Source organism: Sesamum indicum, linkage group LG8, assembly GCF_000512975.1.
Source record: "Sesamum indicum cultivar Zhongzhi No. 13 linkage group LG8, S_indicum_v1.0, whole genome shotgun sequence".
Lineage (NCBI taxonomy): Eukaryota > Viridiplantae > Streptophyta > Magnoliopsida > Lamiales > Pedaliaceae > Sesamum > Sesamum indicum.
In genome coordinates this window covers 18,840,828-18,867,459 of record NC_026152.1, presented here as the reverse complement: position 1 = coordinate 18,867,459, position 26,632 = coordinate 18,840,828, and the positions used below count along the sequence as shown (strand labels likewise).

The window sequence follows — 26,632 nt, the reverse complement described above, 5'->3', positions numbered from 1 at the left end:
AATAATTTGAAATGACAAGATTAATAGGTGGATTTCAAATCCATCATAATAATACTTCAAATCTAATAGATTGGAGGAATGATTTGAAATACACTGATTTAAAAATAACATATGAATATGGTATGACAATTAAAAAAGTTAAAGTAGTTACTATTTGTGTGGCCCTACCCCCACTGCCTTGTCTAAACAGATTGCACAAAACCAACGACCATCAATGATATTGATAATGTTAGAGCTACACAAACCCCTCTCGGATAATATGCTCCACTGCTGTTGAACATCTTTATTTCATGTCAGTCGCAAATACATTGATTCAACTCAATTTATTTACAAGTGTTTCAAAGCATTGCACGTTATCAAATCAACTAAAAACACCATCAAGCAAACAGAAGCATTTAACACTATTAAAAAATGATGCAAATGAGCTAAGTAGAATAGTGAGCCGAATCGAACAGGAAGAATCTTGAAAAGGGATATCCTCCAACGTTTAACGAGACAAGGATAGATGGATGTGGTGATGATGCAATAGAGAAGTTCTGTGTTGGGGGAAATTTGGCTTGGAAATATTGTGATCTGAATGGGGAACTAATGCACGAATTTTCCAGATCAGAGTTCAACATGGCAGAATGGTGTGAGAGTAGATATCCTGAACCTGTCTTTCACAGTAGTCCAGGCTCCACTGATGAGAGAGCTTCTAAGCGCCATAGATGCCCAGATGCTGCAAGAGAGCTTCGCTTCAGATCAGATCCCTGGAAAAGTGAAGGCTAATTCATTGGAACATAAACAAGTCATTGGAAGCAGCAGTAAGTCCAGTTAAGCACCAGTGCGTGCATGCAATCATCGTCCACATTTTGCAAACATCAAAGTAAAATTTGGCATGTTTCGCGTATAAGTAACTGGATAAATTAGTTGTATCCAACACAAGGACAAGATACACCCAACGTCAGATCCAAGAATTCGTATAAGTAATTTACCATAATAATAAACTTTGATCCACTTAATTTGTTTCCCAACATTAGAGATAGTTCAGAGACACACGCGGAATCACTCATTTCACTCACAGAAAAACCCATAACGTAAAATACACAAAACATCCCAAGAAGCGGGCTTCCACATCAACAAACAAATTGCTGAAAATGCAACACTCATTATTAATTCACTTAGTGTGAGTAAGTGATCAATTCATTCTCCAACTGACAATCACTAACCATTGCTCAAATCATAACAAAAAAGAACTTACCAATATTTGTATCTTGAGAGTTGTCCAGGAACCGCAACGGATCAAACGGCCGGAGATCCCACCCGTAGGGGTTTCAGGCGCAATATATATTTTTTTTTTTTTTTGAAATCCAAACAAATGAGATGTAATTTTTAATCCACGATATCTAAATCCATCAATTTAGATGCTCCCTAAATGCAAAGTGAAACGAATTAATTATTTAATTTGGTTGGATAACATGTGTTATCCGTCCTTTCACAATAATGAAACTAATCGTCCTAATTATAGGATATTTAATTTGGTGGGGACCTTCGATGATGGAGCCTCAAATTAGTTCGAAACACAGGTAGAAAGGAGAAGAAAAAATGAAAAAGTAAAAATTTTTCAAGAAAATCTTAAAATCAATGGAAGACTAACCTGCAAAACAAATATTAGCACTCCAATGCTTAAATTAGTATTTTACTATACTGAAAGTTGTCGGGGAGGGGGGGGGAGGGGGGGAATTGTGCTCTTCCGGATTTTACTATACTCATTCCCCAGAAAATACTCTTGAAAAGATTAGCAATTAGCTATGTATGACTGCAACATGTAAAAGCTGTATTTCTGTATAAGAGTGTTTGTTGCATCATCTTTGAATAGTGTTGAATGATTTTGTTTGTTTGATTGTTAGAGCTTGTGTGATATTTTTGATTGATTTTCATAAGGGACGGTACTTGGGTGTGTTTGTAAATAGACAGAGTTAGAACCTAAGCATTCCAGGCTAACATGAATGAGAACTGTACAGCGGCAATAGAACATATTAACCGAGAGGCATATGACACGAATAGTATTAACATCAATAACCATCGTGGGGGGTTGTGCAATATGTTTGAATAAGATAATGGGGGTAGGGCCAAACCAACAGTAACTTCATTATCCATTATCTAATTTCTTGAAGCATTATCCTATTCAAACATATTGCACAAACCCCACGATGATTAATGATGTTAATAACATTAGTGTCCACATACACCCCTCGGATAATATGCTCAACTGCTGATAAACAATTCTATTTCATGCCAGTCTCAAATGCATAGATCCAACTCAGTTTATTTACAAGTATATCAAAGTATCGCACGTTATGAAAATCAACTAAAATTCACTCCAACAATCAAGCAAACAAAAGCTTTAACACTATTAAAAAATGATGCAATCGACCTAAGTAGAATACAGGCGAATCCAATAGGAAGAATCTTGAAAAGGGATATCATCCAACGTTTGGCGAGACAAGTATAGATGGATGCGATGATGATGCAATAGAGGTGTTTTGTGTTGGGAGAATTTGGTTTGGAAATGTTTGAATCTGAATGAGGACCTAATGCAAGGGTTTCAAGATCAGCGTTCAACATGGCAGAACAGTATGAATGTAGATATCCTAAACCTGTCTGATTTTAAATTTCCTGGCTCCACATGATCAGCTACTAAGCGCCATAGATCCCAGATGCTGCAAGGAGACCTCCGCTTCAAACACGTCAGATCGCTGGAAAAGTTCAGGATATTCATTGAAACTTAACGTCAGATCACTGGAAAAGTGAAGGCTAATTCATTGAAACTTATACTATTCGCATCCCCATAACTTACCTAAGGAATCATTTACAAATTAGTTTCAATTTTACGGATACAGGAGTAGAAAATTCTGATGAAGCTGTTAGTTTGCTGCTTCTACATCCATAGTTTTCGAAAATGATATTATAAATCTTAGAAAAGAAAACGCAAAATAGCAATTTTGATGATACAACCACAATTCAGTTCCGAACTTTAATGCTGTTTAAGTGTGCTATAAACAAGTCATTCCAAGTATCAGTAAGTCCAGGTAAGCACCAGTGCATGCAATCATTGTGTCTTTTTCCACCAGCTGCGGATGGATGGGCATCAGCTCTAAGCTCGCTCATGTGTGTTATGTCCAAAATATGGAAACTAGAACCTTTTAGGGCCTTGTGCAGGTGCTGGTTTACAAGTCGCGTTTCCACATTCGTCCCATTGTTCTTCAAAGAGAAAAGTTGTTCTACCTGGACATGAACATAATATTTCAGTTGTATGTATAATTAATGCATACACAATTGGTAATCCTTAATTTACGTGCAGAACAAAAGGAATTGTACAAGCATTATAAACTCAAAATGAAAACATCAAGGTGACCAAAAGATAAACAAAGCAGCACAGAGGAAAAGCTTACTTCCTGTGGCACCAGTGGCTGTAAACGGGGGCAAGAACCACCTTGATCCCAGTCACCATCTTCAAAATGCCTCGGGGATTGTGTTCGGAAGAACAGAATTGTACTTGGCCTTGCATTCTTCTCCACATATGACACCTACATAAAAAGCGCATTTAAGGCCAAACCAGGTACGAACACATAATTGAACTTAAGATGGAGGTAGCTAAAGAGGGAGAAATTAGAGGGAACAAAAAGAGCTCCTTTTCTCTTAAAAACAGAGAAAGCTCTGGGGCCAAACTATTTACATAAAACAGAATCCTAAACAGATTCATCATTTCACGGATCAGACTTCGAACTTTGTCTTCAAAGTCTAGAGCATCTAAAAGGGAGAAGCCTAGAGCCATACCATGTGTCCTAACACCATATCAAGACCAGCATCAGGTGCAATTGGAGGCGTCAAAGGTAACCCCTTCTCAAAGAAAAGCATAGGTGATTTCACAGGATCAAACTTCGAAGGAGCCCACCACCTAATGCAGAATCAAGGAACAAAATGAGAAGCAAGAAAATTTAACTTCATATACAATATACGGCAAGAAAGAATCAGACGGGAACGAAAAACAAGCAAGGGATTCTACGTCTTAACTGGCAACTGTTCCCAGTGCTGTTTAAAATGTTTAACTAGTGCAGGGTCATAACCTATCATTTTCTTCAAATACATCTGTCGCCCATCAAAAGATATAATGTGTTGCTGACATTTGGGGATTATAAACAGATAACACATGATCATAAGCCCCTTATTTTAAGGATATGGGGAGTATAGTTTATGATGAGTCTTTCGATTGGCACATGCATCCATGAGAGCTTGAGTTTCAGCCCAATGATCATACACTAAGAAGTGCAACTGGCTCATAAAATTGAAGGAATAAACATGTAAATGATTCTAATCACTACTTCAAAGAAAAATGCACAAGCTGGGCAAGGGCATTGAGCTTCAGGTAGAAATACAATGACAGGCCCATACCAGCACCTGACATTTGAATTTGATATGGCTTCAATTTCACGGTTACAAAGCTGTACAATGTCAGCCGGCACAGGGACAAAAGCAAAACCTGACTTACCAGTGCCCTGTATTGAAGATGAGTATGTCATGGAAACTAGGAGCTTCTGCCCAAGTTCCTTCTGGTAAATCCACATCAATCCTATACCCCTCCTTATAACCAAGTGACTCCAGTTTACCACCATTACTACTGGCTGACCACCTAAAGCACAAAATAGAGCAATATATTGTTAAATATGCACTACCGTATTTAGGTTCAATAACAGTCTCATCACGTAATGATAAAACTTAAAAATTAGCTTTGGTGCATGTACAATTTTTCATGAGGGAGCATCACTTCTTATTAAGAGAGCCTACATGAAAATTAGCTTACCTACCATAACGAGCCAGAAGATTTGTCCGATGATATGCAATGGTCAGGTTGTACTTAAGAAAAGTGAAGCCACGATCAGCTCCAACAGGACGCCACTTTTTTACCTCAGTAGATGCTTGTTTCAAAGCACAAAAAAGAGAAACAAACATGTTCCTATTCAAGGAGTCCCCAACAAATCCTGCACTGTTAAAGATCCATAAGGTCTAAAAACAGCACTAATACTGACACCACAGAGGAAAATCCCAAAGCCCTTCTATATATTGTGAAGAAAAATCTATGATATGACTAATTTTTCCTTGTGGAGTTGAGAAGATTACAAGTTTCACATTGGTTAAGTACTAGTAACTCTCAGTAAAACATCAGAAAAACCGATCTAGTTTACCATCCCTAATAACAGAACATACTATCTGACATAAGTTCCTCTAACACAGTCTACAAACATCAAAGAAAATTTGACTCACGTACAAGTAACTAGACTATGCTCTATCCCACACAAGATACACCGAACTTCAGATCCAAGAATTCGTACAAGTAACTTACCATAATATTAAACTTTTATCTACTCATGTTTCCCAACAATAAAGATAGTTCACAGACATACGCACAATTACTCATTTACTCACAGAAAAACTAATAACGTAAAATGCACAAAACATGCCACGAAGCAGACTTCCACATCAAGAAACAAATAGGTGAAAAAACATAAATCATTACAATACAGTAATTGTGATTATGTGAGTAAGTGATTAATTCACTCTTGAACTGACAAGTATTAGCATTGCTGAATCATAATAAAAAAAAAGCTTACCAATATTGGTATCTCGAAAGTTCTCTAGGAACCGTAACGGATCAAACGGCGGAAGATCACATCCGTAGGGTTTCCAGCGCCACCTGGGAATATCAATGGCGTTGGATTTGTTACTCGCGATGCAATTCCAGCCCTTGAATATCTCCTTGCAGGTGTGGTCGTACCGTGGCGGAGATGTGACCGTAGGATCGTAGATCCACCGTCCATCCGAGTAGTTACACTTGCTGTTACTCTTCTCAGACACCGCAGAGTAGGTTAACGACGGCGATTCGGTGTCGTTGCGGAAGAGAGAGAAACAAAGGAAGAGAGAGACGAGGCAGAGGAGAGAGAGGAGGAGGCGTGAAGCTAGTGAAGAAGTGGAAGGAGCGAGTTTCTTCGACGCGTAATGGAGATCTCTTGTGGCCATGGAGGAGTAAGGCGGCGGGGTACAGAACCGGCGCCGGAGCACATTATCACGCCCTGCTCTCTCTTTGTGATGTTATATATCTCTGAACTGATAGATACATATTGGTGATTTTTATACCATTACATTTAATTATTTCTTTTACCAAATTACCCCTAGCGGTTATTTATCCCCATGCAGCCAGGACTCTTTTTTAAGTGCTGGAGATCCTCTTGGGGTTCACATTTGATTTTTCTAGACACTGCAATTCTAAATGTTTTCTATTCTTTTTTTTCTATTTTATAAATGAGTATAAGTTTTATAGAGATGGTCAATGCGAGATTTTTGTTTTGTCGGTGATAATATAATTAGATTGTTCAAAATATAGAGAAAGTATATATTTCTAGGAAGGGTTTAATGCAATTTACCTTCCTGTCATATTGTAAATTATTTTTTTATACATAGAATAATTTGTTCATTTACAATATCAATTGTTTGCGTATTTTGCTTTGTACAGATAAGTCATGTAGTTGTTTTCTTTCATCGGTAATCAACGTCAGGCAACTTCCCTTGCTGCTACCTATATCTCATTTCGTCAATGTTAGTCATTTGAAATTTGATTTTAGTTGATTTCCACAATGGCATATTGCATGTATATGTGTTAGTTATCTGGAGCTGATTTTCGGAAGTTTCTCTTTTCGCCCATCCAAAAACTTATATGAATTGCCACCCCTATTTACAAGCCAAAATCTAAACAAATGACGTAACATCACACCCCAAGAAAAAGAAAAAAGAGTAACGTGAAATGTAAGCAGCATTCAATTCAAGTAAATTATTCGATTCTTTTGCAAAAGTTACAAGGGACAAACATACAGTGAGCTCTGACAATTCTCCAGAGCACTTCTTGCTACAAAAACAAGGTACATTTCTGTAATAATGCTACTAAAGATCAACAAAATTTTCAATCAACAACAATTAAGTCTCATGTTGGTATATTGAACAAATAAACACGATTTCTGCAGTAATTATAGTTTCACTTCACAGTGTATGAACTAAAGGGCTTGTTGTGCCATTTGGGACAAAGAATACTGACTCCGGGCAGCCGATCAATGCAACGGTTTGAGGTGGAAAACTTGGCAGGACGGTTTGTAGGCTTTCTTGGCTGCTGCCTGTTCAAACTTCTTGACTGCCGTTTCATTCTCTTCTAAGCCGTTTTGGATGAAAAATTTTACCCACCAAGATGAGCTCCGGAACTTGGCCTACATGATGAACAACGACATGCTAATTTCTTAAAGACATTCAGCTACAGGCAGTTGTTTACTGCTGAATTGAGACGACCGTTCAAAGTACCGCCACTCTTACATAAAGATAACATAGAATTTACATGCTTGTGAGAAATATCTCATCAGAGGGCTGAATTCGTGAGTTTAATGATAATTTTTATTGTTTTTGGTTAAAGATAGAAGACCAGAACAAATTACACTGGGACGAGTTCTCTCCATTATATTAAATAAATGGATTTGTAAACTTTTGAACCAAACAAATGGAGTTGTAAACTTTTGAACCTAACACGGAGATGGGCATCAACCAGGATCATCAGCTCAAAAGGATCATAGTGAAGATTTAGAATTATCAGGGATACAATCCCCCATTGTCTATCTATTAGCATCTATCATGTATATACATGCAAAAATTTCAGGAAAAAAAGAGGAAGGCAATGCCAAGCAAAGAAAAGATGTGCAAGAAAGATAAAGAGACTCACAGGGCGTCCAAACTTGGATACCTCCGCCACTTTAGCTCTCTGGTGACCTGGGTATCCTGCATATACATAAATTGTAAAACTCCAAACTGAACTTAGAACATGTCAACATAAGAGAATATAAGATCAGGTCAATGGGAATTATGTCACAGTTTCACAATACTTGAGCACTTGGTTCCTGCCCAAGCTCCAATACACCATCAATACCAGGAGAATATTCCCCCGAGTGAGCCCAGAGTACAGTTAGCTGTTGTGAGGAAGTTGTTGTCTAATATGCAAAATTAAGGCTTAACAAGGAGCAAACTATCCACTACCCCATATCATTTGCTGACACTGCTCCACAAGGTTTCAGGACTAGTAAGCTGAATAGGTCCATCATAACAAGGTTCCTGCCCAAGCTCCAATACACTATCAATACTAGGGGAATATTCCCTCCAGTGAGCCCAGAATGCAGTTGGGTGTTATGAGGGAGTTGTTGTCTAATAGCTGCAAAATTAAGGTTTAACAAAGAGCAAACTATTCACTACCCCATATCATTTGCTGACACTGCTCCACAAGGTTTCAGGACTAGCAAGCTGAATATGTCCATCATAACCTTAGATGGGTGCGACAGAACTATCACATTTCTCCTATTGAAGAAAGATCCACATCAAAATTCTTATGATTTTCCAGCGGTGTTCACATACAATACCTTAACTAAGAATCCTAATCTTCACGTTTCTTCAAAAAGTTCTGTCATAGTTGATTACTTTGCAGGAAGAAAATGAAGAGATAACTACAGAACTTGATTACCTAATGGTTTAGTAAATATATGCCCACAACATTCTCAAGGCAAAATGGACATAGAAAGGGCAACTGGGACATGACGCCTGCTAACTATGAGCAAACTTACACCAAGCAAAAGGATTGGTGACTGAGCTTAGCATACCGCACGGGGGATAAATGGTTAATAACCTAGCCAAGGTTAGTAGCAGTTTCATCAGTGTAGTGTACAACCTCACACAAGATAGTCCACATAGGTAAGATGAAAAACATGTGGACTAAGAAAAATAATGGCCTAGCGTAGTTGGCTCACTTGTTATAGGTACACATAGAGAAATGCTGATTGATTTAATAAGCCAAGGTCTCTGGAGTATTACCAGATAATATAACTAAGCCATCCGAAGAAACTCTTGCCAGCTCTGGAACAGTCTTGTTAAGATACCTTGGTGACAAGTAATCCACTGCATCTGACACAATGACTAGAGAAAATGACTTAGCCTTGTACGGAAGAGGAAACTTGATATCAGCCACTCGCACAATGCCTTTGTGCACAAGACTCCTGCAGTTGCCATCAGCATCATCCAACTCGTATGGCTCTACACCCCAAGCTTCAGTATCCTCTTCTTTTAATAGTTCAGAGACTACTGAGCAGGTTTCAGGGCCTACATGCAATACTGTCCGCATGCTGTCACCATATGCTTTCTTAAGAAGAGGTACTAATTTCTGAAGTTCTAGTGTACATGAAACACCACCTGCATATACATATGAATGAATTACTCAAAGGTGTTTCTCATATCATCAATAGGATTTGCTTAAACATTAGACCAACTATCTCCTTGATTATCGAAGCAGTTAAAGGCGGTTTATTAACAGAATGGAATGTCTATACTATTAAAGTAAGCCATGAAACGCAGCTATCCTATGTCATATCATAACATTACTTTGAACATCATATGTGCAATAGCAAACAGAATACAGATGAATTTGTATCAGCTCTTTTGATAAAAATGCAAATTCTTGCTGTGCATCTTGCATGACAGACATGTCACAATATTAAGTAAAATGAGCTAAGTATATTCTTCACCACCGCAACCAAATACTAAGAAACTTTGCAACTACAGTGGTTGTAATACAAGAATAGAACATTTCCATCTACATCCATAAACTGCTTAATGTTGATTTACTTAAAAGAAATTTTTGGAATTAACTTTAGTTGGAGTAAGGTTTATTTATTAGCAGTAAATTGGCAAATTTTTAACAATTACTTGGATGCAAATATTACTTTCTTATAATGATGCCTTCATTTTGTTTAATTCAGAGGAGTGCATACATCCTTTATCTACTGCATAGAATGGTGATAAATCAAGAAACAAGTGGCTCCATTGCCAAAAAAGAAAAGAAATTGCTTCAAATAATAGGCAGTTACCATCGAGTCTGTTTAAAGCAGCTATGTTACTACTCCTGCCACCTGTCAGGAAAAAATATGAAATATCAAACTACATGAAGCAAAATGACCTTCACAGAAAATTTCCAATGACATCACTTATCAAAAGGAATGCTAATAAATATTAAAGTTCCTTTTTCCAGCTGTTCCACCAGACCGCAATTTAACAAAATGATTCTCTTAGAAAAAGAAAAGGAGAGAGTGGGAAAGAAACTATGAGAACTCAATTATCATAGAATGTCTGTCTCCGTTCAAAAAGATCCAGAACGAACCTGAACCATGATATAGATAACCAACAATCAGCAGTGCTCCCTGAAAATTCAAGAAAAGTACCATCGGTCTTCTTAATTGAAATTAAAAAGGCAATACAATTGTCATGATTCACATCCTTTTACCGTATTTTCTATGATCCACATGAAAATTGTAGTTTATGTCATTCTTAAGCAATATGAATGGCAACAAGAGGAGGCATGCACAAAGGTCCATGTATGAGGGCGTTTGTGTGTATAGACTTCCGCAATTTCTGTGACTAGAGCAAGCACACATGCCCACTTGCAAAAATCTACATGGTCACATGTACAAGAGAGTGAAGTAAAAGCAGCCAGGATTTACCACCACAAGAAGCCCAACAGATAGTAGTGGAGATGGGCGGGATTTGGGATGCAGCGCACCCACAAAAGGAATGCTCCCACTGTCTGCAAAGCGACGAGAAGTATTGGGTCTTCTGGACATTGTTTTAGAGTTGTAACAACCTGCTAGATATGGGATTCGATGCACTAGAAATAAGTCCAACTTTCCAAAACCAGATATACTATGGAGAAAGCATAACAAGTACCACTCAATTCCCTGCAGTAAAGATGTAACTATCCACAGGCATCACCATGCATTTAGAATTAATGAGAGAATAGAAGCACTAGTAGTTTACTCTAACATAATCACACAATACAAGTTTTTAGATGTTATCATTCAGAAACTCATCAAATTTTCCATGGAAACCCATCCCCAGCTAAAATAAGCATCTGAACATTCAAAGTAGCAAATTGCATTCACAAATCCAATACCATCAATATCAAATAAAAAAGCTCAAAATATTGAATTATATATATCCATTTGCTGCATCAATCAACAAGATCAACAAGCAGCAGTTGCCCCACGCAGCTACGGACAGACAGACTTCAACCAAACATCAGCTGAATTCAAACTCTTTCATGGCGGGTGAAAAAGAAACAACTCAATTGCCCTAACCTCTGGAATTCCACCTCAATCATTTAACAAAAAACAAAAGCTGAATCCATAATCCCACAACAGAAAACTCAAAATCGTGAAAACGAAGCCACAAATGCCGGGGAAAAACCAAAAAACTTTACCCAAAATGAGAAACCGAAATTCCAAAAGAGGGAAGCGCGCGGACTGGATGTGGGATCTAGATCTACTCCTCCTATTTGGTTCCCACTCTACTATTTATCATCAGCTCTCAGGGCCGACAACCAAAACGCTCAGATTTCTTTTTCTTTTTCCTTTTTCCTAATTTTTCTGGAATTATGTATGAGCGCATTAAATGTCCAACGGAACTTTGGTCGTTAGATTTATTCTCAATGACGTCAAAAACGTCTGCTCTAATTTTGGGTTGAGAATTATTTATTTATTTATGTTTCTTAGTATCTTGCTTTTCTCTGAAATGGGCCTGGGCTTCATAATGGGCTTCTCCAGCCCAAAAAAATAGCCCATAAGACAACCCAGCATGCTAGTGCCTTAGATTCAGCATAAAGACTCTCGTCTCAAAACGACAACATTTTGGGTTTGAAGAACTATTTATTTTTTACATTAAATAAAACCTTATTTTTAGTTAAAAAAGGAAATTTCTAATTGTCACATCACTAGTTTTCTATTTCAATATTATGAGTTTGAATTTCACTAAGACGTGGAGTTCATCATTTTACGTGAGCATATTATGAATTAATGGTGGTCGGCTTATATGTGTGCATATTCTTTTAAAATTTACTAAAATAAAAATTTTATATATATTTTTATTCAATTTTTATTAGTGATGCGTAGAGTGTTGCAGCAACACCATGATGGTCAAAGTACTCTCGTAAAAAGTTTAAGATTATTTGTGGATTAACATACCAAACAAACGCTAGCACTTTGATGTTCTAAGTCAGTAACATGTTTACTGAATAAATGAACGGAAAATTTGAATCAGAATGAGAATAATGATTGAAAATGGTGTTTCAAACGATAAATTCGTGTGGAGTATAAAAAGTATACTAAAGGTAGCTAAATGATATGCCATTAGAAAGCTACAAGTGTTAGCTATTCAACAGAAAAATTCGTTTGTTATTTGGACATAGGTAAACAAATATATGACTATTTTACCGAATCTTGCATAGTCTCCGTAAGAATCCAAAAATCATTTGTCTGCCAGTTAAATAATCCAAAAATAAGGTAGTGGGCCACCAGCAGGCCAAGCCCTGTTAGATCAAGAGCAAAGTATAACTTTTGTTTTCTAAGTTAGTCTTTTGATAAGTTTAGGATTTTCATGAAAGCCTTTCGACCATTATGGTGTTGTTGAACCTCAATATGCATCAAATACATTTACAAAATCCACACATATCTTTTTTACAATTAGAGAAACCACCCATAGCAGCAAAAATATATGAGTAACTTGTGTAATGATGTTGACTTTTTATAAGAGGTATACATACAACTTTTCAAAAAACATAGTATATATAAATGATATTGACGATTTTTTTACAGGAATATACATAATTTCTCAAAGCACATAAATAATTTGTGTAAACAAACCATTCAATGGAGGGTCTAAATTTTCGTAGTTTAGTTGTGCGAGCAAGAACGATAAAATGCATTATTCATTAAAAAAAAAAAAAAAAGAATGGTAAAGGCATAAATAATAGAGCAAATGAATCAAACTTTTCCCCTTTACACCTAATTCCTTTTCATCACAGATCCAATTCAGTAAAGCTGTCTGTCCTCTGCAGCATTTCCTTCAGAAAAATAAAGGGAAAGAATCTAAAATCTGAGAACTTTGGTCGTATTTAATTCCAAAGTTTTATTACCAGCAATTTGGTTTAAAGTTTAAACAACTCAGAAGTGAGAAGAGAATCAGACCAGATATCTTGTCTGATTTGGTATCGGGTCGCATTGTCTTGATATTTTTAGGATCCATGACAGACAATGCTTGTTAATCATGAATGCACGTATGTCGCGTTTCCCGTTCTAACACTTTCCTGGGATGGACAAATTTCTCCTCATAATAATATAGAATACCATAACACATTCCGACGAGGATCTAGCTCATCACCACATCGTGACCACAATCTTGGAGGTGGCCCCCCAATAATAATTGAAAAACTTGTTAAGATTAGTTCAGTCATTGCAACACTAAGGAATAAGGCAGGAGTAGGCCCCCTCGTGCATGCAATTTTTAATTCAATTGGCTGCACTTCACATAACGTTCCTCGGAACTCCACAACTTGGTTGCTGCTGTTACTCCTCCCCACTTACCCATCTCCCCATCACTCTAATTTTATAATAATAGGAAAATTCTAATTCGAATTTCAACCAATTATATAATTAGATATTTTTGGTCTGTGATTGGTTTAATTCAATTAAATTAAGTTTGAAAAAGAACTTTTTAATGCTATATATATATATACTGTGTGAGTATTAATGAATAAATACGAATAGTAATATTGATGTGAAGGTAACTTATGAAACTCGTCTTGAAACGTTCCCATACAATATTTATAATTTTAAGTCAAGTTTTGAATTAATTTTAAGGATAATTATAATTCTTTCTTTCGATATTTGGTATAACTATACGTAGACCCTTTTGATTTGGAAAATTACATTTTGTGTTCTTTAGGTTTGCTTTCGTCTAAAAAATAGGTTCCATAGTTAATCAAAATTCATCGAATTTATCGATATTAACAAAAAATAGATAAAAAATTAGATTTATCACGTTTAACTTATCATTAATTATTGCATGTCAATAATTTTTTTTCTAATTAAACTACCCTTACAAGGATAAAAATATACCTCATCACATGGTTAACATGTGAAGAAGGATAATTTAGTTACAAGAAGATTTACTTGACATGCAATAAGTCGGCAATAAGCTAATCAAGGGTAAATATGGATTTTTATCCAATTTTTTTAAATCAATATCAACAAATTTGATGAATTTTGACGGAGAAAAAACTTATTTATTAGATGGAAGCAACCCTCATGCGTATTAAATATAATTTTGTAAACTACAGGAGGTTTACGTATAATTACACCAAATATCAGGAGAATAAATAATAATTATCCCTTATATTAATTCAAGATCTTTACGATTCGATTTTGGACATCGTAAATACTAACATGTCCGGACTCATAATAATCATTGAATTATCTTTGTATTTGTAATTTACATGAAATCGTAAAGTTGAAAGAAATTTATAAATAGCCTTAATAGTTCAGTTTTTGTTAATATAGTATTCATATAATTTTCATGATCATTTATCTTATGATATGCTAATTCAAGCATTAGCAAACTATAATTGAGATATTTTCATTATTATTCTAAGTATATTATGCTTTGTAGGCTGGTAGATAGAATAATTGAGCATATTTTACTTCTTTTAAGTAATAATTATTTCACAACAATAATACTAATAATAATAATTATTATTATTATCAATAAGCAAAATGCAATGATTCTAGTCCATACATCATGAAAGGGATCATCATCTCTTACAAATACGTTGAGAAATATACATTGTGGGCCCACCACCTTTCGGAATTAGCCAGAACTGTAGAGATTAGAACCGCATCAGCACCGCGCCACTCTGTCTCAGGTTGGTCACACGTCATCATCTCTCTCATACATACGAATACAAAAAACTCTACTACTTCCTCCCTCCGGTTTCTTACACATTCTCCCTCATCTTTTGCTCTCGAGAATCTATTCTTTATTCTACAGCTCCGGAGTTATTCTCCAGAAGAAGAGATAGAAGAGAAGTAGTGTATATACAGTAGCTGAAATTTCGGCGGCGGCGTTGAATGGCGGTGGAGTACAGATGTTGCGAGACAGAGTTCTTCATTCACGTTGTGGTGATAGTGTTTCTGGTGCTGTTTGCGGGCCTCATGTCCGGGCTCACTTTGGGCCTCATGTCTCTCAGCCTTGTCGATCTTGAGGTCCTCGCCAAGTCCGGGACTCCGAAGGACAAACAGCACGCCGGTATTACTTCGTAGTTTGAATCAGTTTTTGCTGCCTATTCTCGTGCATTTCGCTTTCCTTGCGTAGTCTTCCCCGTGCCATTGCGTTTGAAGTGTTTATGAGAAGAAAAATAATCGTATTAAAAATACATCGTCATTTGAAATGTTTTCCCCGCTAAAATTGAAGGACCAAAAAAGCATGTCGTGAATTGTTTTAGCTACAAATCGGATGTGGAAATTGATATTTATTTCAGTCCGGGTTTGAAATGTAGGAGCTGTGTTTTTGATTTCTTACTTTTTATACAATGCCAAAAAGAAAAAGAAAAAAGGAGAATCTGTAAAGGCCCCTGTAGTCATTGAATGTAGTTTATTTCCATTCACTTGTAACTTGATGTCTCCACTAGAGATTTTCTAATATGGAAAGTTTCATTCTATTGGATTTCAATTTTCAAATTTGAAACTTGTGATTTCTGAGTTGTAAATTATGGATGAATTCTTGGGCGCTCTGAATTCCAACAGTTTCGATATGGCATTTCATTTAGGATAAAGTTTCACTTTGTGATTGCAGCAAAGATATTACCAGTTGTCAAGAATCAGCATTTACTGCTTTGCACTTTGCTTATCTGCAATGCTGCTGCGATGGAGGTAGATATGTTCGAGGCTATATGCTTCACAGAGCTATTTAAGGCAGAGTGGTTTGATGTTTGAGATGTTTTCCCTTTCAGGCACTTCCTATTTTCCTTGACAGTCTAGTTTCAGCTTGGGGCGCCATCCTGATATCTGTGACTTTAATACTTCTATTCGGTGAGGTAGGACTTTCTACAGTTCAACAAGCACTGATCTTCATGCCCCGCCCGTAAAAGGAAACCATCCAACAAAAAGAGGACAGAGAAATATAAGGATTCAATGAGTAGTTTTGTAACATTTTCCCTTCCAGAAAAAAACTGATTTGGAAACTAAGAATTCTAATTGCTTTTATGTTTCCAATTACCGGGCAAGCTTGAAGCAAGTAACAACAAGATAGATCATAGACTGATTATTCATCTGCACTCATTCGTTTCTGTCAGATCATTCCACAATCTGTTTGCTCTAGATATGGACTTGCTATTGGTGCAGCTGTTGCCCCAGTGGTTCGTGTTCTTGTCTGGATCTGTTTTCCAGTTGCATATCCGATAAGCAAGGTACGCTCTTTAATTTGTCTTATCTTTGTCGGCATTTGCATTTTGTAAAGATTGTATTGATTGAGTTTTTACAATTTAACTCCACTGCCATATTTGTTTCCATAACTTCCAGTTGTTAGACTTACTGCTGGGCCATAGGCATAGAGCTCTATTTCGACGTGCTGAATTGAAAACACTTGTCAATTTACATGGCAATGAGGTATGAGATAATAAAATATCTATCTCGCCTGAGATTATCCTTTTTTTTTTTACAAAAGAATTAATGACTGCTGTTTCTTTAGATTTAATAAGTCATTAGCTGGTTCCTTTTTGTTTCTCTGGTGCTCCTCTCTTTTTTCATATTTTAAACACAGCTTTTGTTATCTGGCAATTTTATCTTTGTTACTGATACCCTAATTCTACTTTTTGTTTGTATGCAGGCAGGTAAAGGTGGAGAACTCACACACGATGAAACGACTATAATTGCTGGGGCACTTGAACTCAGTGAGAAAACTGCTGGTGATGCCATGACTCCAATATCTGAAACTTTTGCAGTAGATATAAATGCAAAGCTTGACAGGTGATGCATTGTTTTATCATTTCAAGAACTTACTCCTTGTAGTTATTTAATGCTGAAATAGTGTCATTGTTTTTTATGATATAGGTCCTTAATGAATCTAATTTTGGAGAAAGGACATAGCAGAGTGCCTGTCTACTATGAGCAACCTACAAATATCATCGGCCTTGTTCTGGTACTATTTTAGTTTTAAGTATGTACCTTGAATGTTAGACCCAAAGCCACATCCACTCCTATTTTCCACATCCTTAAACATGCCCATGATCATGTTGAGACACGTTCCTTCAAGTTTCGCTTAATGCACGACCAGTTTGATATTCTCTTTGCTGTATTTCTATCCATTAGGTCAAGAATTTGTTAACAATTCATCCAGAGGACGAAGTACCAGTGAAGAGTGTCACAATACGCAGGATCCCTAGGTATGTTGGTCTTTTGAAACTTCAAATATATCATACCTAGAATTGACTTTAAATAGCATGTCAGTAGTCTGTTTATTATGGTCCAATAAATTTTCTAATTACAATGCCAGAATCCATATTTCCCTTGTTTGGCAGTGGTGTTTTTGATACTCATGCACTCATGTATACATTTGCTTGTGCATAATATAATGTAAACTTTCTCTTCATCTGGAGACCTAAATATACTTAATTAGTTCAGGAAAAGAAAATATTAGTTAACCTGTAATCTTGTTATTCTGTGATCATTTTACTTTTACGTGGCCCTTTTATGCATGATCATGTAAAATAAAGAGCCACTTAGTTGCGTTCTCTTACTTCTTTTGATTAATTCGTTGTAGTTGCCACTTTATCATCTGATTTTCTTTCAGCACTTACTGGTCTGCTTATTACCCATCTTGTGTTGATGTCTGAATCTCACTGAAAAGGACAGATTTCTCATATCATGCTTGCCCTTCCATTTGTTTTTGGTTATAATAGGGTTCCAGAAACTATGCCATTATATGACATCTTGAATGAATTCCAGAAGGGTCACAGTCACATGGCTGTTGTTGTAAGACAATATACCAGGGCGACTGACAAGCTGCTTGCTAGCCCAGCACCCGTAGATAGTAAGTTCTTTTTGTTGGTCGATGGATTTGTGTAGAACAAATACTTGCATGGACTAAATCCCCCTAATTACACGTGTATGTCTGCATAGATTCAGTCAAGGATGTTAGAGTCGACATTGATGGTGAGAAAAACTATATGGACAAGAGTGTAAAGCCCAAAAGACCCCTGCAGAAATGGAAGAGTTTCCCGAATAATGGAAACAATTCTTTCAAAGGAACACCTAGAAGCAAGAAATGGACAAAAAACATGTATTCAGACATCCTGCAAATAGATGGAACCCCGCTGCCCAAGCTCCCAGAAGAAGAAGAGGCTGTAGGCATTATGACCATGGAAGATGTCATTGAAGAGCTTTTGCAGGTGAAGTCAATTATATTTGTTTCTCCTAAAACCCGAATGCTCGTATTCCTTTAGTTCAGAAAGGCACCGCACCTTGTTCTGATTATAATTATTTCTTGCAGGAAGAGATATTCGATGAAACAGATCACCATGTCGAGGATTCATGACATATGTAGTATGTGGATGTTGAACCCTACAGACACTGTTGAAAATGTTGTTTGTAGGTGACGTGCTTTTGATAGTAAACAAGTTTTGATTGGATGTATATAAAAACTTGTAGCAGGATACTCTGATCGGTTGGCCTTTAAAATTGAAGAGGAAACTCGTATTTCTTATGTTGTTTATGCGTCGGGAAATTTTGGGTTGAATTCGAGTTGGATAAATTTGTAATTTCCCACTTCTTGGTTTTATTCCCAATTCCCTCGAAAAAACAAATTAGTTTTATACCCAATACAAATTGACATTGACACAATCAATTTATAGAGATAAATAGGGCGACAGCATTAGCCATGCATTAGACCGTAACTAACTTTATTTAAAAATGCACTTTGTTGAGCGGCCACATTATTCAGGTTTCGGGAAGTGGCACAACGTAGCCCACGTCATTAATCCCTACCTCGCTCAAGTTAAAAGCCAAAACCGTAGATGAGATCTCATCCTACGGCTTGAACTCTATCTCCAAACTGTTCTGAAACTAAGTGGACCTCCCTGCCATGTCAAGAATCCTCCGCAACCGCTATTGAATAAACCGCAACCCTTGATGAAAAATCAAACCTACGGCTTCGATTTATTTCTCCATCCCGCCACATTTTCCAAACTCCCCTATAAAACTCCCCTGAGAATCCATCCTCCCTCATCCCAAAATCAATTTCCAAGTCTTTATCGATCAATTCATTTCAATCACAAGTACGACAAAACCCTACAAATGGCACGCACAAAGCAAACCGCCCGCAAATCCACCGGCGGCAAGGCGCCCCGCAAGCAGCTGGCCACCAAGGCCGCCAGGAAGTCCGCCCCAGCCACCGGCGGAGTGAAGAAGCCCCACCGCTTCCGCCCAGGCACTGTTGCCCTCCGCGAGATCCGCAAGTACCAGAAGTCCACGGAGCTGTTGATCCGTAAGCTACCGTTTCAGAGACTTGTTCGTGAGATTGCGCAGGACTTCAAGACGGATCTGAGGTTCCAGAGCTCCGCCGTGGCTGCGCTTCAGGAGGCAGCGGAGGCATACCTTGTCGGACTCTTTGAGGATACCAATCTGTGTGCTATTCATGCCAAGAGGGTGACAATTATGCCAAAGGATATTCAGTTGGCGAGGAGGATTAGGGGTGAGAGGGCCTAATAACATTTGGAGGTATTTTTTGCCACAGTGGTGGCCAGTGGCTGTAGAAGTTGTAGTGTGTTTGTTAGGGTAAATAAGTTGGTTATTGATATTGTAGCGAAGTGGCTGTGTTTCTGATTTTGACGAAACGGGTAGTTTAAATTTCTTCTATGTTTTCTGCAAAGAAAGCCAGCACGTTTCATGAGGCTGCAGAGTTGAAATTGTTTTCTACTCTGTTTCCACGCTATGCTCATATCCGCAAGGGTTAAATATTCTCAACACCCCAGTATCGTGCAACGTTTTCGAAACTGGGAACTGGCCCAGGTCCCTGGTCCGATGCTACCTTAAGATTTGCCTTAAGTCAAAATTGGTATGGATTGGTCAAAATCAGCCAAAATTGATATTAGAGAGGTGCTTTGTGCTGTGAAATGCGTACTCAAAATCACAAATTATTTAAGCATGCAAATTAGTGTCCCTCAACCTTGCAGGGGCGCACACAGGTTACAGTGAGGTCAACAGGAGTAATTCGAATACATCTTTTGGCCATCTAGACAAAGTTATGAAATAAGATCAAGGTAACACTTTCATTCCATTTCAATAGTGAACAGAGCAGAAAGAAGCTCCTATAATTTTGTTCTAGTGTACAAACAAGAATTGCCAACCAAATGAACACATGAAAATAAGCTGGGCTGACCGACTAGGCAACAACACGCATGAAGATAAGCTGGCCAAAGCCATCGGAAAGTCATTTGTCATATTTACTTCTTTTCTCCTTCCTCTTTTTTTTCTTATCTCTTGACTTTTCTTTTGATTTGTGTTTCCTGGAATGCCTCTTGCTTGAGCATGCCTTTGATTTCCTTTTCTTTTCTTTATCCGATTCATCATCTGACGATTCACTAGACTTCAATGAATAAGGTTTCTTTGGGCCAAGTAAAACCCGAGCTTTCTTCGGCTCCTCATCAGGGCTTTCTGCAATATCTCTACTAGTATCTGGACAAGAAGGAAGGTATGGACCAGTTTCATCCATTCGTGATCCAACGGCACCTCTTCCTCGCTTGGACCTGCCATTAAAAGGACAATTTAATTAGTCGCTAGATATAATTAAATCTAAAAGGAAAATTGCCAGTACTAAAACCACATAAACTAGAGATAGACCTTGAATGTAAAAATTCGTCGACCTCATCATCCCTTAAACCTTCATCCTCCATTGGCTTCAGATCCTGAATCAATCGTTTCTTTGATGATAGAGAAGCACCTTCACTTTTTTCCATTTCATTGCCGCCTCTGCTTCTACTCCTGTGAGATTCACAAACATCCTTGTAACCTCTCCCATCGCTGCTCCCATTTCTTGCTCTAAGCCTGCTTTCAAGTTCTAGCTGTTTCTGCCTTAGTCGCCACATCTCATTTACTTCAACCACACGGTTAGCTGCGTACCAAGTATCAACAGGGAATATTGAGACAGAAAGACCTATAACATTAAGAGCTTGAACAGTAAGGATGATCTTGTTTCACTGGTCCCAGCCCAAATAGATTTGACTGAGACCAAGTAACTTTAGCTTCTTTTAATGCACGGTTGATGAACACCAATTTCATGTTTCCATTATCTTTTCACTCCAAATTCTTGCCCAATCAGCGCTCAACTGAAACGAGTTTTTGTTAAATATAAGGCCAAAATATCACCAGATTTTGGATACTGGAGCTAAACAATGGCTGAGAAATTCATAATTAAAGCATAAGAAGCAAATCAGATAGGAAAACTGGACCTAGCTTCCACCACAACTTCAAAGCTAGAACTAGAGCGCAGCAGGCAAGTGTAAAAGACAATCAATTATCATCAGTTTTACTGGATCCCTTGGTGTCACCTTTACATGTATAATTAAGTCATAACTGAATGTGGAAAATTTGCATGAATTTGGAAAAAAATCCTATATATTCTGAAATCAAGGTAAATCTAATCCACCCAAGATCTTCATATATGAGAATCTTGGGCAGGCAAAACCCTATAAATTCTCTGAAACCACAGTGATACTAATCCAACCAGGATCTCCCTTTAAGAGCATTCCCCATACATTCAGGCTATAACCACGATTTCCAACACAGGAATTTGTTTTCTTTAACTGCAATCAAAACTAACCTTGTTGTACTCCACGAACTGTTGCTGTCAGGAATCGAGAATTTGGCCTACTTCTAACTGTGGGTTCGCGAAGATAAGCAAGTGCACCTTCACTCTGCGCTTGGCGACGCAATTCTGCTGCCTCCTTCAAAAGAATGGCAGCTATTCTGTTTTCCGTTTCTAAATCCATATCAAAACCTCAATTGCAGAGGTTCAGCAAGAAAAATAATTGAATTCCTGCATATTAGAAGCAATTTCAACACATGTTTTGAACCAAAGATGTGAAGTTATTCAAAATCATTCACATACCAGTATCACAGTGGGAATAACAAACTTATTTAAATATAACTTTCACAAATTTGCCCTGCATCTATTCTTATTTTGAAAGTTAAATAGTCGAACAGCAAGCCATGGCTCCATAACCCCCAATTGTTTCTGTTATGAATGCAAGTTACTTGTCTGGATTTGCAGACCAAAACTTAAATAGAAAATTAATCATACATCAACATAAAAATTACACTCTATATAGAATAATGAACTCATACAAGACTTTTCCAGGACCGCAATAGGACTTATTTCGAAATATAAAAAAAAATTAAAACTTAAGGCGTCGGAAGCCATGGTGATCAAATTTCTTAAGTTAAATTCATCTAAACACAAAGGCAACACCATTAGCTGTATATCATAGAATAGACGTCATCACCCGCGAAAAGAATAAATAGACGCAATGAAATTGAATACAATCAAAACCAAAATTAGGGTTTTTGAATCGAGAAAAGGAAACCTTACCCGGATGATACAATAGAAATCCGTTAAGCTGAATTCTTGTCTTTATCCGTGACGAGATTCCGGAAAAACAATTTGATTTGCTATATAGCCACCAATCAACAGAATCGAACAAAGGAGTTGGATTCTTGAACAACCCTAATATTCTCTAATTTTCAGGCGATTTCTCCTCAATCGAATAATTCCAGAGCGTAGAAGTAAGCCAGTGCGCTCTTACAGTTGGGCTTAGTTCAAAATCGGCCGAACAAGTTCAAGGCCCAATCTAGAATAGGCCTGCCAATCATTAACTAGTTTGGGCCAGCTCGTGATGAGAGGATTCTCATTTCATGACAGTATAATTTTTTTAAATAAATGATAATGAGTTCCTCTATATTTAATATAATATAAATATTTTTTATTATCTATAGATATTTAATAAAGTTTAATAAAATTATAATTTTTTAGTTAAAAATATGAAATTATTAATTTTATATTTTTTATTAAAAAAATTAGACGAGGGGAACAAAAATTTGAAACAAAAAAAGAAAAATACTCTTAGTCCTTAAAAAAATCTCAATTTTTTTTAAAAAATAATTTATAGTTCATAAAGAGACTTTAATTAATATATCATAGAAAATATATAAAAAATTTAATAAAAATTAATAATTTGAACTAATTGTTATATAATTTTAAAATTAAGAGTTTTAATAATTTTTTAAATGATATTTTTTTTATAATTTACTAAATTTAAAAAAATTAATTTTGATTTAATCAAATTTTGGTCCAAATTAAAAATTGTCACAATTATTAATTATATGATTATGATATTATTATATTCACTAGTGAAGAGCGAAGATAGTCTAGGGTTTGGAATTAAAATATTTCCAAATATAAGCACACGGAAACGGCGGCTCCCTGTGTCATAAGTTAACACACTGCGCTCGGCACTCCCCGCACGGACGGACTCTCTTTCTGAGCTGCTTTATCGAAAATGTCTGCGATTCATCAGAATCTTTCCACTGCTATCTCTTCATCTGCTTCCACTTTCCTCGGCTATAACAATCTCAAGAACATCAAGTTCCGTCTTTTTTCTGGTTTGGTATCAGCTTGGTCTTTGTCTGTATTTGGTTGCATGTGAATTTTATTGGAACTTTGCGTTATTGCAGGAGTTCCAATGTTTCGCTTCCAGGAAGAATCAGTGGGGTTGTGAAATGTGTCTCTTCGCCTTCAGTTGAGAAGACTGGTGATTGATTTTTGCTTCGCTTTTGAATGGGTTTTTGTTCTTTTCCCTTTTTTTTTTGTTACTGCAGTGTGTTCAGTGTTATTCTATGTAATGTGGTTTCGATTTTGGGGTCATTTCTGCGATTCTTCTTGCACGCTGGTGTTAAATTAATATACATTCTTTTCCTGATATGTGCTGAATTTAATCACAAGGATTCACATTCTTCTGCATGATTTTTCTTTTTTAATGCTATTTTACATTGAAATTGTTTTTCAAGGAATAATGCTGACTACTTGATTCTACTTCTGATGAAGCTTACAAGACGAAAGTGTCGCGCAATGAAAACCTGGCGAAACTTCAAGCTGGTTACCTTTTTCCCGAGGTCTCTTTTGGGACTTCAAAGTTTCTTTTTTCTACATTCGTTAGCTAACACTCTGGTGTAGTGTAATGTGTATTTGTAGTTAATTACAAATTTGTTTCGACAGTAACAGTGCTACTTTATTGATGTGTTTCCGCGCTTTGTTTCTATTGTTTCCTGATTCCAAATTCTGTAATATTATATGTGGATTGTTCTTGATTTAGTTAAGTTGTTTCTGGAATCCTATAGAGTTTGTAAAAGTATTAAACTAAGCAGGAAAAATCCGTTATTGGTAGTCTCTGTTGAATATTTTCGCATCTGAATGATATATTATCTCCCCAAGTACTGTAGCTATTGCAAGTTTTGGGCATGTGTATCACCATGTATTCGACAGAGTGCATTACTCTAGCCACTTGGTTCCTGTCATCCCAGACCTTTTAGTTTCCCCTTCTATTTTATTTGGTGATAAGATGATGAGAAGTGAAGCTCTTACCTTTGTTTTGGATTTATATTCTTGTGAAATTTCTTGCTTCAAATTTTGCTTTTAGATGGTGAAGTCAGATTCTTGTAACCTCCTTTTGTTCTTGATAGATTGCCAGACGAAGAAATGCACACATGTTGAAATATCCTGATGCCCAAGTGATTAGCCTTGGAATTGGTGACACAACTGAGCCCATTCCAGAAGTTATTACTTCAGCCATGTCAATGGTAATATTTTTTGTGAATCTACCAGTTGTGCATGATAGTTGCAAAATTTTATAGGAGTAAATTCTGAAGAGTTCCTCAAATAACACCATGGTCCTGCCTCCTAGGATGGTCGGGAGAAACTAACTCAGTTTGGGACTTTATTGCCTAAATAAGTTATTATTTTCTGCTGCACTAATGGCAAATTCTGGTAGCTTTTTCTGTATGTAATTTTTGCGTGTGTCTAAATTGTGGTGAAAAGCAGCCTATTTAACTAGAAACTCCCAAATAGATAAGGGTGGAAGAATCCTTGGTAGACTAGACTGGGAAGATATGCTCTTGATAAGATTGTCTTCTTATCGATTTGTTATCATTGATTAATGCTTTTTCCCTAAGTAATACAACTTTGATTTTCAATATTGGTGTCAGAGATCATATGCGCTGTCAACAGTTGATGGTTACAGTGGTTATGGAGCTGAACAAGGTGAAAAAGTCAGTGATGATTATTCTTTTTCCTTTTCCTCATTAATATTATCTTCTCTTATTTTTGTTGCACGTCACTAGAGGTCTGGTTGAGTAGGATATTATTGGACTTCTATGTTTCTATGTATGTACTAACAAGGGCACTCTCTTCTTATTTTGCAGCAATTGAGAGCTGCCATTGCTTCAACCTATTATGCAGACCTTGGAATAGAGGAAGATGATATATTTGTGTCAGATGGTGCAAAAAGTGACATATCTCGCCTTCAGGTTCTTTTTCTTGATTGTCTTGTTGGTATATTTATGCAGTCTTCAAGATTTGGTTTATAATTGTATAATGTTTTTGCTTACTGCTGTGTCTAATGATAACTCTTGGTAGGTTCTTTTTGGATCTAACGTGACAATGGCTGTTCAAGACCCATCATACCCGGTAAATATTATGCATTTAGACTGCTGGAGTCACTTTGCTAATTTCTCAAGGTTTGAGTGAATGAATGCTTAGGTTTGTAATTTGATCTTGGTTAATTTAGGTTACAACTTGGCGTCTGTACACTACATATTTATGGATGAAAAGCTTGAAATACCAAATTCTCCTATTTCCCTGCTCGTTTTTTGGCAATTGCACTGGTGCTAATTAATTGTTGAAATGTTTAGCACTGTGAGAATCTGTTACCTGTTCTATAAAATCTTTTCTGTCTGCTTGTACATTGTAGTGTAACAATTGGAGGATGAGATTTTGAAGTTTTTCTTCTAGTTTGCAATTACCAGCTTGCATTACTTATTCAGGGGAGGGAATGAAGAATCTTGTGCATTGATGAGAGGCTTTATTATCTTGTGTATTTGAATTATAAAGAATTTGTTCTGATTCCTGTAGGCTTACGTGGATTCAAGTGTTATTCTGGGTCAGACTGGACAGTTTCAGAAAGAAGTAGAGAAGTATGGAAATATTGAATATATGAGGTGCACGCCAGAAAATGGTTTCTTTCCCGATCTATCGACTGTTCGTCGGACAGACATCATATTTTTCTGTTCTCCCAATAACCCAACTGGTTATGCTGCATCAAGAGAGCAACTCACCAAGCTTGTACAGTTCGCTAAAGAAAATGGGTCAATCATAGTCTATGACTCTGCCTATGCTATGTATGTGTCAGATGATAGTCCGAGATCCATTTTTGAGATTCCTGGAGCCAAAGAGGTCGATTTAGCAACTAATTTCTCTAATCTTGTTTCTGCTCTAGCCTGGAGTTCTTCTATATTTCTTATATTTATTGTTCTTATCTGGCAGTAAGGCTGAGTTACACTTGTTCTGTCTATTTTGTCTTGTATTTATCTAT

At 36.8% G+C, this 26,632-nt stretch overlaps 6 protein-coding genes and 1 long non-coding RNA gene across 11 annotated transcripts in view; 3 read left to right on the top strand and 4 right to left on the bottom strand.

Annotated features, from left to right (window-relative positions):
* LOC110012437 lies at positions 261 to 1,670 on the bottom strand. Its single transcript, XR_002287612.1, has 2 exons — positions 1,241 to 1,670; positions 261 to 749 (listed from the first exon to the last, which is right to left on the bottom strand). It is a non-coding gene; the product is annotated as an uncharacterized LOC110012437 (long non-coding RNA).
* Positions 1,894 to 6,153, bottom strand: LOC105169341 (protein trichome birefringence-like 13). Of its 2 annotated transcripts, none has more exons than XM_011089725.2 (7): positions 5,652 to 5,790; positions 4,844 to 5,026; positions 4,532 to 4,672; positions 3,820 to 3,940; positions 3,435 to 3,569; positions 3,080 to 3,267; positions 1,894 to 2,738 (listed from the first exon to the last, which is right to left on the bottom strand). In XM_011089725.2, the coding sequence occupies exons 2-7, from the start codon at positions 4,990 to 4,992 to the stop codon at positions 2,594 to 2,596; spliced, it is 879 nt and encodes a 292-aa protein (XP_011088027.1). In that variant the 5' UTR covers positions 4,993 to 5,026; positions 5,652 to 5,790; the 3' UTR covers positions 1,894 to 2,593. The 2 variants fall into 2 exon arrangements, with proteins under 2 accessions (XP_011088027.1, XP_011088026.1); XM_011089724.2 differs by having other exon boundaries at positions 1,898 to 2,738; positions 4,844 to 5,021; positions 5,652 to 6,153.
* On the bottom strand, positions 6,835 to 11,605 carry LOC105169340 (uncharacterized protein At3g49720). Of its 2 annotated transcripts, none has more exons than XM_011089723.2 (7): positions 11,366 to 11,605; positions 10,611 to 10,753; positions 10,271 to 10,310; positions 9,981 to 10,022; positions 8,932 to 9,306; positions 7,796 to 7,851; positions 6,835 to 7,292 (listed from the first exon to the last, which is right to left on the bottom strand). In XM_011089723.2, exons 2-7 carry the CDS (start codon positions 10,728 to 10,730, stop codon positions 7,140 to 7,142), a joined length of 786 nt encoding a protein of 261 aa, XP_011088025.1. In that variant the 5' UTR covers positions 10,731 to 10,753; positions 11,366 to 11,605; the 3' UTR covers positions 6,835 to 7,139. The 2 variants fall into 2 exon arrangements, with proteins under 2 accessions (XP_011088025.1, XP_020551757.1); XM_020696098.1 differs by having other exon boundaries at positions 10,611 to 10,750; positions 11,366 to 11,603.
* On the top strand, positions 14,866 to 18,701 carry LOC105169339 (DUF21 domain-containing protein At2g14520). 2 transcript variants are annotated; one of them, XM_011089722.2, is made up of 11 exons: positions 14,871 to 15,243; positions 15,790 to 15,866; positions 15,947 to 16,030; positions 16,289 to 16,402; positions 16,515 to 16,601; positions 16,822 to 16,961; positions 17,046 to 17,133; positions 17,304 to 17,377; positions 17,894 to 18,024; positions 18,114 to 18,382; positions 18,484 to 18,701. In XM_011089722.2, the coding sequence occupies exons 1-11, from the start codon at positions 15,066 to 15,068 to the stop codon at positions 18,526 to 18,528; spliced, it is 1,287 nt and encodes a 428-aa protein (XP_011088024.1). In that variant the 5' UTR covers positions 14,871 to 15,065; the 3' UTR covers positions 18,529 to 18,701. The 2 variants fall into 2 exon arrangements, 1 of the variants encoding a protein (XP_011088024.1); XR_002287611.1 differs by lacking the exon at positions 18,484 to 18,701 and having other exon boundaries at positions 14,866 to 15,243; positions 17,940 to 18,024; positions 18,114 to 18,245.
* Positions 19,203 to 19,847, top strand: LOC105169338 (histone H3.2). The gene has a single exon (XM_011089721.2). The coding sequence runs from the start codon at positions 19,287 to 19,289 to the stop codon at positions 19,695 to 19,697; it is 411 nt and encodes a 136-aa protein (XP_011088023.2). The 5' UTR covers positions 19,203 to 19,286; the 3' UTR covers positions 19,698 to 19,847.
* On the bottom strand, positions 20,206 to 22,751 carry LOC105169337 (arginine/serine-rich coiled-coil protein 2). 2 transcript variants are annotated; one of them, XM_011089718.2, is made up of 4 exons: positions 22,579 to 22,751; positions 21,811 to 22,026; positions 20,832 to 21,144; positions 20,206 to 20,737 (listed from the first exon to the last, which is right to left on the bottom strand). In XM_011089718.2, the coding sequence occupies exons 2-4, from the start codon at positions 21,977 to 21,979 to the stop codon at positions 20,422 to 20,424; spliced, it is 798 nt and encodes a 265-aa protein (XP_011088020.1). In that variant the 5' UTR covers positions 21,980 to 22,026; positions 22,579 to 22,751; the 3' UTR covers positions 20,206 to 20,421. The 2 variants fall into 2 exon arrangements, with proteins under 2 accessions (XP_011088020.1, XP_011088021.1); XM_011089719.2 differs by having other exon boundaries at positions 20,832 to 21,102; positions 22,579 to 22,749.
* The window catches only part of LOC105169336 (LL-diaminopimelate aminotransferase, chloroplastic), a 5,020-nt gene continuing 1,855 nt past the window's right edge, over positions 23,468 to 26,632 (top strand). The window contains exons 1-8 of the mRNA XM_011089717.2: positions 23,468 to 23,631; positions 23,721 to 23,797; positions 24,091 to 24,158; positions 24,726 to 24,842; positions 25,248 to 25,310; positions 25,464 to 25,568; positions 25,678 to 25,728; positions 26,173 to 26,493. Coding sequence (XP_011088019.1) covers positions 23,546 to 23,631; positions 23,721 to 23,797; positions 24,091 to 24,158; positions 24,726 to 24,842; positions 25,248 to 25,310; positions 25,464 to 25,568; positions 25,678 to 25,728; positions 26,173 to 26,493 — 888 coding nt within the window. The 5' untranslated portion in view covers positions 23,468 to 23,545. The remainder of the gene's footprint in view (positions 23,632 to 23,720; positions 23,798 to 24,090; positions 24,159 to 24,725; positions 24,843 to 25,247; positions 25,311 to 25,463; positions 25,569 to 25,677; positions 25,729 to 26,172; positions 26,494 to 26,632) is intronic.

Excerpts from the sequence above, each read along its gene's own strand:
- LOC105169341 (XM_011089724.2), bottom strand. The coding sequence starts at position 6,057 with ATGGCCACAAGAGATCTCCATTACGCGTCGAAGAAACTCGCTCCTTCC. Across the intron at positions 4,673-4,843 it reads CTTCTGGCTCGTTATGGTAG|GTGGTCAGCCAGTAGTAATG; the intron begins GTAAGCTAATTT and ends TTTGTGCTTTAG. Across the intron at positions 3,941-4,531 it reads ATCTTCAATACAGGGCACTG|GTGGTGGGCTCCTTCGAAGT; the intron begins GTAAGTCAGGTT and ends ATTCTGCATTAG.
- LOC105169340 (XM_011089723.2), bottom strand. The coding sequence starts at position 10,730 with ATGTCCAGAAGACCCAATACTTCTCGTCGCTTTGCAGACAGTGGGAGC. Across the intron at positions 9,307-9,980 it reads TGCTTTAAACAGACTCGATG|GTGGTGTTTCATGTACACTA; the intron begins GTAACTGCCTAT and ends ATGTATATGCAG. Across the intron at positions 7,852-8,931 it reads TGGCTTAGTTATATTATCTG|GATACCCAGGTCACCAGAGA; the intron begins GTAATACTCCAG and ends ATGTATATGCAG.
- LOC105169339 (XM_011089722.2), top strand. The coding sequence starts at position 15,066 with ATGGCGGTGGAGTACAGATGTTGCGAGACAGAGTTCTTCATTCACGTT. Across the intron at positions 17,378-17,893 it reads ACAATACGCAGGATCCCTAG|GGTTCCAGAAACTATGCCAT; the intron begins GTATGTTGGTCT and ends TGGTTATAATAG. Across the intron at positions 18,383-18,483 it reads TCATTGAAGAGCTTTTGCAG|GAAGAGATATTCGATGAAAC; the intron begins GTGAAGTCAATT and ends TATTTCTTGCAG.
- LOC105169338 (XM_011089721.2), top strand. The coding sequence starts at position 19,287 with ATGGCACGCACAAAGCAAACCGCCCGCAAATCCACCGGCGGCAAGGCG.
- LOC105169337 (XM_011089718.2), bottom strand. The coding sequence starts at position 21,979 with ATGGATTTAGAAACGGAAAACAGAATAGCTGCCATTCTTTTGAAGGAG. Across the intron at positions 21,145-21,810 it reads AGTTCGTGGAGTACAACAAG|GTCTTTCTGTCTCAATATTC; the intron begins GTTAGTTTTGAT and ends TTAATGTTATAG. Across the intron at positions 20,738-20,831 it reads GACGAATTTTTACATTCAAG|GTCCAAGCGAGGAAGAGGTG; the intron begins GTCTATCTCTAG and ends TTTTAATGGCAG.